Source organism: Triticum aestivum, chromosome 4A (assembly GCF_018294505.1).
Source record: "Triticum aestivum cultivar Chinese Spring chromosome 4A, IWGSC CS RefSeq v2.1, whole genome shotgun sequence".
NCBI classification, from domain to species: Eukaryota; Viridiplantae; Streptophyta; class Magnoliopsida; order Poales; family Poaceae; genus Triticum; species Triticum aestivum.
The window spans coordinates 722,194,312-722,202,305 of record NC_057803.1 but is presented as its reverse complement, the minus strand read 5'-3'; the positions used below and the strand labels follow the sequence as shown (position 1 = coordinate 722,202,305).

The following is a 7,994-nucleotide window of genomic DNA, read 5'->3' as shown; positions in this document are numbered from 1 at the left end:
GTAGCCGAGAAGGGCTCCACGCATAGCCATCTCCGCGGCGTGTGGACATCATTGTTGGAGTAGATGCGACGAGGTGTCGCATGTTGATGCCGAAGGAGCGCTGCTGCTTGACGGGCGCGTGCGAGGCCGTCCCTGGAGGTCGTGCTAGTCGATGGGACTGCACACATGTGGAGACACGCGCTGGAGGTGTCGGCCGGGGATCCGCATGCGAGAGCCCGCCCTCCCGTGATCGGGACGGGCATGATCTTGTCCGCTGTTGGCCGGTTCGCGTCGTGGTCGTCTCGTGCTGATGCAAGCTACGTAGCCTGCGGTTGGTGTCGTCAATTCTTTCGGGCACCGTGGATGCGCGGCCGGCACATGCTATCTCCCGATGGAGAGGCGACTGCATGTGTCGCCTTAGTTGCTCACCGTCAAGGATTGATCTGCACTGGTTTTCACCGGATAGAAGGTCGTCAGGTTTATTTGTGGCTAAGAATAATATTGATCTACTGGATGGATTTGAGAAATTAGTATTGAATTCATGCTCCAGCCAACTCATCCAAAAGTCCGAACTGATGGAGGGAGGTGGGCAATATATTTCAACAATTAAGAAATTGGAAACCTATGGGATCGATCTAATATCTAAACTACAGAACCGATCCAATCTTTATTGGGATCGGGTGCCGCGCCCCCGGACAGAGAAGATTAATCTCCCCGAGGGCGGCGCGCTGCGGAAGTGGTGAAAAAAACCTAGGATCGTCGTCGTGAGACTAACCGCTCTAATACCATGTGAAAAATATGAAACCCTAGAATTATGTGTTGTATTGATCTGACCCTCATAGGGGTATATATAGAGTACATCATGAGGGAAGAGACTTGGAGTACAAGACTAAACACAGTATATTTAAACTAATTCTATCGTTATCTTTCCTTATCTCTAACTACACGTATGTATTCTAACATAAGAAACTGCCGACAGTTTCCAAACATGGTCACTGACTATGGATGGAAAATACTACTGCTCATTCCAAAATAAAACTGTGGATGCCGGATACCGTCGCGATGCCTTTTTGCTGGTAAACTGTAATTTGCAAAGCGAACCCGATGAAAATCGCAGAGTCCATAGGGCGGCAGGCCTATTGTTTCATCAACTCAAGTTGGTAGAAAATGGATAAGGACAGATGCAATCATTATTCTCTGTTTACAAACAAGCGCAGACATAGTGGCAGCAACAAATGGAGAGCAATCAATCATCTCTAGGAAAACAGAGTACTAGGAAACAAAATAAGTCTGCATTCAAAATTGAAGGTATTTCCATCAGGTTGACCATCTATTCCATTCCATGGTGTTCCCTAAGAACCCAATTTTTCATCTGGGCCAACACTTGCAACTTGTAAACATTCTGAGATCTCAAAATGGCGTCGCAGCTTGCTACTCCCCTTTCATTGCATTGAAACCCGAAGATCAATGCACTCCTCTTCCATTCACAGAGTAGAAACGTTGAGGTCCCTCTCAGCTTCACCTTGCACCATATGAGAGGCTGCCTGCCAGCAGAGAGAACTTGGAGAGCTGAACGTGATGGTCAATTGCAGCATAACATTACATATATGCAGCTTGATTGGTAGCAGCATCTTGTGTAGTGCAGTCCATTGCATTTTCCAATGTCGTCTCGCCAGCTGAGAACAAATTAATACAGGGAATTTATTAATAAGTACATGTCATCAGCAGATGCATGTTCGGAAGCTGAAAACAACGCCAGGGACTGTATGTATATGGAAAATCGAACATGACAACAACGAGAAGGAGCTGAACTGACCATTTATGGTGTGATCACAGTTCACACTTCAGAACATTCAGTTTCCTTTTCAAGCACTGGATGGCTGAAATGTTTTGTTCAATTCAGCTGCAGAGGCATGCACCCTGCTCAGACCTCATGTCTGAGAGTTGCTCCAGCTTCTCCGTAATATCAACATTCCTGCAATTTTGACATACTACCACATTGAGAGAACTAATTTCTCCCCAGCATATACAATTATAAACTGAAATACAGAAAGAAAACTAGGTTAGCGGGTGCCAACGGCCCACCTCTGGTACTTCCATGGCACCTTCCGCCAGTTGGCTCCTTGCTAATATGCAACCTTCAGCTGAAAATCAGGTAATCCACCGCCATAAGTCGCATTAATTGCATCGTGAGTTTAATCATGCCATGCTCCAGCTTGTCCCAGGTTGAGGAATCCCAACTTCCTGTGAAGTGTGTCAACAAAAGGGGTGCTTCAAATTATAAAAGACATGAGGAGGTAGCCCCATTGGTAATGGTGAGAGTCTAAGAGACCAAACTGTGAAACTGATCATATGAAAAAGAACTAGTTCTGTTTGTAGACGACAGATACAGTGCAGATTGTATAGAATAATAATTTTGGGTTTATGTTTAAAGAACAGAGTGTTATTTTCTTCTTTCGTACAAAAACAGGGAAAATATACTAATTGAAAGGAAAATCTATGCATAAGACCATCGATATAGAAAAAACAATCACCTGCAGGCTGCAGGAAGTTCCCACTTTTTCGTTTAGTGATGAATAAAGTGTACTTGTAGCTGCTGATTTTCTTCACAAGTCTGAACTCCTAACGGCACTTGCCTGATGATCATGCAGTTATATAGCGGCATGGTTATTGGACTGGGCCTGTATGTGTACGGTATGTCATCTTGGCTGTTAAAACAACAAGGCAGAGAGAGATTAATTCTGAATGCAAAAGGTAGCAATTAGCACCTCATTTGCTGTCGACTAGTACTGGACAAAAGAGAAGTTAGCTGACCTGTTCGTGCTCTTCGTCGGTGTCGTCATTCTTCAGAGCACAATCTTATACAGTAAGCAGGTCTCGTCATTCTTCAGTTATGATTCGGTCCAAAATATAGTATGGCATCATACAAACAGAGAGCCACTCGCAAACAAAGCAAGTCTCTATTGAAAATTAGCAAAAGATCATCATGATTATCCTCTGAACATTGCAAGATGCAGTCAACTGATGTTCCAGCTGGGACTGGAAGCGGAAGGAGTCCAAGAAAATAGGATTTGACATCGCGTTGATCAATTCCATGGCGAAGAACTGATTGTCGGCGGCGGCCTCTGGTCCTCTGGAAATGACGTTATAGCTTGCTCCAAGATTGCAGAGGTGTTCGCCCAACCGCCTGAAAGATTGCAGAGGTGTCGGTGTCATCATCACTTACTCTTTCGAATTGATTCAACTCATTAAACTGTCTAGCATCGAGGTTAAAAGGAAACACGCACCAGAATATTCTGGCGTCTCTTGCAGTTGTCATGCCACCCCTCCTGAGTACTCCATTTGTATCCTCCTGCACCTCCAGCTGAACCTGAATGCATATACGATACAGAGAACTAGTTCATTCCATCAGTCTGAGATGTAGCAGCCAGGAACTGTAAATATATGTGTAAATAGGGGTACATGTAAATATATGTGTAACATGTTGGTTACATAAACAAAACGGGATGTGGCGTGTTGTGCTAACCACTTTGAAGTATGATCCAAGTGTCTGGCTGTCTGCTTTGCCCATATATAATCAGGTGCAGCTTAAAAATGCGTGGGCGCGTACTGAAAGGAAACCAAATCGAACCAACACAAAAAAGAAACGGAGCAAGATTTGAGCCGTACCTGCAGAGGGTAGCTTGTGGTGGAACTGGCAGAATTGAGTCAGCATGAATTGTAAGTGTAAAGCAGACCATCTTGGCTGTTACACACACACACACAAAAAAAACATGACAGAGTTCAGATTAATTAGCACATCGCACTCAATAGCTTCTATGTACAACTAGTTGAACAAAAGAGAATCAATTAGCTAACCTGAGGTTTGTCGTCACTACCGCTGCTTCAGGCTCAGCATGCGGAGATGGCGATTCCTCCGTTGCTTCTTCCACTTGGACGACGACACCCCCCAGGTCGTGATGGCTCTGGCCCCTCTCCAGTCGCAGCACGGGACTGTTGGGGTGTGCGTCCACTTCACTTTGCAGCATAGCAAGCTTCGCCACTCGACCTTCGGAACCAAGTGCGATCTCCTTGAGACTTGAAAGGTGGTTGATACCAATAATTCCTGATGCCAAACTGCAACAACTGATACCTATCGTTTCCAGCTGGGATGAGGTGCCATCCTCGAATTCCACCCCTCTCAGTTGCCACACACCGTGAGTATCCAGTTTCTTGAGATTTGGGAATGCCCCCGTTTTGAACACCAACTTCTCCCCAATATAAGACATGTATCCAAGAAAAAGCTGTATGAGGTTGGGAAGTGGCCCTAGTATTTCCATGATGTTACCTTCTTCCTTTATTTTGCTGCCCGATAAGTAAAGCTTGACCAAATGCATCAGACTGCCAACCCAGCCAGGAATCTCTCCAAGGTGCCCATCCAAATTCAGACTCCTCAACAGGGGAGGAGGAGAGGAAACAGCATGCAGCCACTCGAGTGAACCGTCCACTTGAAGAGAGCGGAGGGAAGTGAGCTTCTGAATGGCATCACACAGTACCTTGCATTTCTGCTTGGTGACCCCTTCTGTTACCACGCTCAGTTTTCTCAGCTGCACAAGCTCACCTAGCTCTTTAATTGCACTGCAACTAGTTCGGCTGATGTCCACAACCTCTAGTATTTGCAGCTCTTTCAGTTTGCCGATTCCTTTTGGCACCTTCACACCATATGACCATGACCAACGGCTAGACCATGCCATGTGTAGCTCAGCACGCTCACTAGGATCAAGCAAAGGTGTGAACAGAATGGGCACAAAAAATGAGGCCACCAAGCAATTCATGGGGCCACCCCAGTCAAAAAAGTATTGATATGAATTATTTCTGCTGCAACGGAGACTGTGTAGACTCTTGAGTTTACAAATCTCATTTGGCAGTTCTGTAATATAACTGTCTCTAATGTTCAAAGTGCGCAAGCCTTGTAATCTCCCTATGGATCTAGGAACTTTATAAATATGTGAATATCCTCGAGGATGAGAAAAATTCAGATACTTTAAGTGGCGAAACAATCCTATGTTGTTGATATCCTTTTGTGTGACTTGAAACTGTGCATTCTCTAGATCCAAGACCCGGAGCATTCTCATGTCAGGTGAACAAACTGAAGGTGATGGACCCAATGATCTCTCACCAAACACAGTTACTGACCGGACATGGCTCCAATCCATATCTATCTTTTGGCATATGCTACCATGGTATGCTACATGTCGGAATGTCTCCTCCATAGCACCAGTTACATTACTTGGTGCCACATACACAAAATTTTCATCTCTAGAAACTGAGATCATGACATCACGCACAATATCATGGACTCGACAGCTCTTCACAACTCCTTCTATGTTCACCCTTGATGCTTGAAGCATGCTTCGGTTGATTAACTCATTAAAGTAACCTTTTGCCACATCCTCAATGTTCATCCCAGTCCCACCCCTAATCAACCCCTCAGCAATCCATCTTTCTACTAGATGCCTCATCTGGATTTCTGAATCCTCGGGAAAGATGCTTAGGTATAATAAACATGGCTTAAGATGAGATGGCAAGTGGTTGTAACTCAAAGTAACCATCATCTTCATAGCTTCAAGGCTTGGGTTACTCTCAAGCTCAGACGGGAGTTGGTTATAGACGTGCTCCCACTCTACTATCTTTTTAGTGGCAAGGATCCCTCCAATTGTGAGTATGGCCAGTGGTAAACAACCACACTTTTTAACTAGTTTTTCAACTATGCTCTTGAAGTTTTCATCTTTGTCCATGTCTTCATATATTTTCCTACTCTTTTTTATTAGCAAATTTGTGGCCTCGACTATCTCTAAGGGTTTAAGACGGTAGATAAGGGATTCAAGAGTACATTCCTTTGCTAAGCCAACATCACGTGTTGTTACTATTATCCGACTACCTTTCTTGTTACTATTAGGAAAAATAATATCTTTAATCCACCTCCATGCATCTATGGTCCACAAGTCATCAAGAATAATAAGGTACCTCTTATCCTTAATCTCTTGATTGAGGTACTCGGCGAGGTCCTTTACTTGCACCACCTTCCCTTCAAGTTCTTTCAACAAGTTCTTCAATGAATCTCCACCCAGAAGTTGCCTGGTCATATCCTTGAGCATTTCTATCTTGCAAAATGACTGTGAAACTGTGATCCAAGCACAATAAGAAAAATTCTTCACAATATCTTCCTTACTTTCAAAAGTTTTTCTTGTAAGAGTAGTCTTGCCTAAACCACCCATGCCAACCACACATATAACTTTGGCATTACCATCTCTTGTGTTGACATCCATCAGCTTAATCAACTCCTCCCTAGGCTTTGTAAAGCCCACAAGTTCTGCTTCATCAATGTTGCTTGCCGAGTGATTACGTACATCTTCTATGTAAGAAACCTCCTTGTCACTGGTCGTTGAGGCCTCTGTCTTGATCAAGTTGTAGCGTGCATTCCTGCTGCTCACTTCTTCAACTCTTGCTTTCAGGTTGCGAATTTGGATAGCAATCCGACGACGATCTTTCAGCCTCATCAGCCGTTTTGTTAGGCTTTGGCTCCTCACATGAACCATAAATTCATCAAGGCAATCTTCTATATTGTAGGATAGGTCCCTTACTTGGTCTGCCCACACCTTCAGCAGCATGTCTCTGTTCTTCGTTGCTTCAGCGGCTGACAAGAATGCTTGCATCGTCTTTAGCTCGTCTTTGATGAACCTGTCAAGCAAATTAAATTGAGATTCAGAACAACCACTATTGTCATTCTGTAGCTGGTGGCAAGCGGCGACAATGCATGAGAAAAATTGCCGCATCCATGAATAACGGAAAAATAATCGAACAATGGGAATGAGATCTGAAACATGCATGAGAAAACCTATATATTTCCTAGATTTGGTACCAGTAAGTCGATCTATGTAACAACTTGAAAGAGTTAGCATGTAAATGGATGCATCCGTACATACCAGATATCCTTCTGCACACCCATCACCAAGCTCAGCTCGGTGGCCGCGGCAGAGGTGGCCTTGCTGATGGCGCCCCCCAGCATGGACCTCGCCATGCTTAACACCGTCTCCGCCATCTCCGGCTCTGGCTGGTTCCTCACCGAACACCTTTTCCTTTCCTCTGTGGAAGACCCTCACAAAGTAGGTCTCACACTAGGTGGATGTTGAGGACGAAGGACAGGGAGCGGCAACAAATGCAAGGTTGCAGTGCTATTTTCGTTCTACCAAATAGGCAAACGGCAGTGCTACTATAGGGAAAGGGGATCAGTGTGTTTGGTCCTAATAGAAGAGTAGACCAGACGATAGCGTGCATGTGTCTTAGCTAGCGCCTCAAGACTAGGCAACTAAAGCCGATCTGCGCCAGCTCCCCCCTAATAATCCACACTTGATTTCTGACAGCTAAGGGCATCTCCAATGCCGACCCTCAAACCGCCCGTATATGTTTGGACTGTGTGGATCGGACGGGGGAGGGGCTTTGCAGACATTCGGATAGCTGCCACGCTCGCATTTGACCACAATGGCCCACCCAAAACCCTCTTCCTCGCCCGCACGCGTTCCCGCCCAGCGCCAATGGGTTCAAAGTGCGGTTCATTGGTGTCTCCCACTCGATCTTGTGCATGATGAAAAGAAGGCAATGCAGCAGTGGCAGACTACATTAATCTTACTGCTTGTTTCCCTTTCTCTTTCTCGCTATTTTACCGGAAGAGCTACCTTGTACATTACCAGAGAAGGTAAGAGGGACCATGTTAAAATTTGGCACTTGACTCCAATTAATCTGGCCCAAGTTTTCACATACGTGCATGCATGTTCACGCGCAACAGCTATGTGTGCATATTGCATTATTGGTTGCTTGTATGTACATCGCCTTGCTTTGCTCGGTGATTAGTCAAGAGAAATATACTCTCTCCGGTTCATATTAGTGTTTCTCCAATTTGAATTTTGAGATGTTTATTATTCAATTGTTTGTCAAACTTAAATCTTGAGATGTTTGCATTTCAAAACAGAGACTAC

At 44.8% G+C, this 7,994-nt stretch overlaps 1 protein-coding gene across 3 annotated transcripts; it reads right to left on the bottom strand.

Annotated features, from left to right (window-relative positions):
* Window positions 1-1,146: 1,146 nt before the first annotated feature.
* On the bottom strand, window positions 1,147-7,249 carry LOC123088361 (disease resistance protein RPM1). 3 transcript variants are annotated; one of them, XM_044510556.1, is made up of 10 exons: window positions 6,945-7,249; window positions 3,838-6,699; window positions 3,649-3,724; window positions 3,506-3,537; window positions 3,267-3,349; window positions 2,794-3,166; window positions 2,514-2,687; window positions 2,065-2,223; window positions 1,796-1,954; window positions 1,147-1,655 (listed from the first exon to the last, which is right to left on the bottom strand). In XM_044510556.1, exons 1-3 carry the CDS (start codon window positions 7,058-7,060, stop codon window positions 3,688-3,690), a joined length of 3,015 nt encoding a protein of 1,004 aa, XP_044366491.1. In that variant the 5' UTR covers window positions 7,061-7,249; the 3' UTR covers window positions 1,147-1,655; window positions 1,796-1,954; window positions 2,065-2,223; window positions 2,514-2,687; window positions 2,794-3,166; window positions 3,267-3,349; window positions 3,506-3,537; window positions 3,649-3,687. The 3 variants fall into 3 exon arrangements, with proteins under 3 accessions (XP_044366491.1, XP_044366490.1, XP_044366489.1); XM_044510555.1 differs by having other exon boundaries at window positions 3,506-3,724; XM_044510554.1 differs by lacking the exon at window positions 3,506-3,537.
* Between the last annotated feature and the right edge of the window lie 745 nt (window positions 7,250-7,994).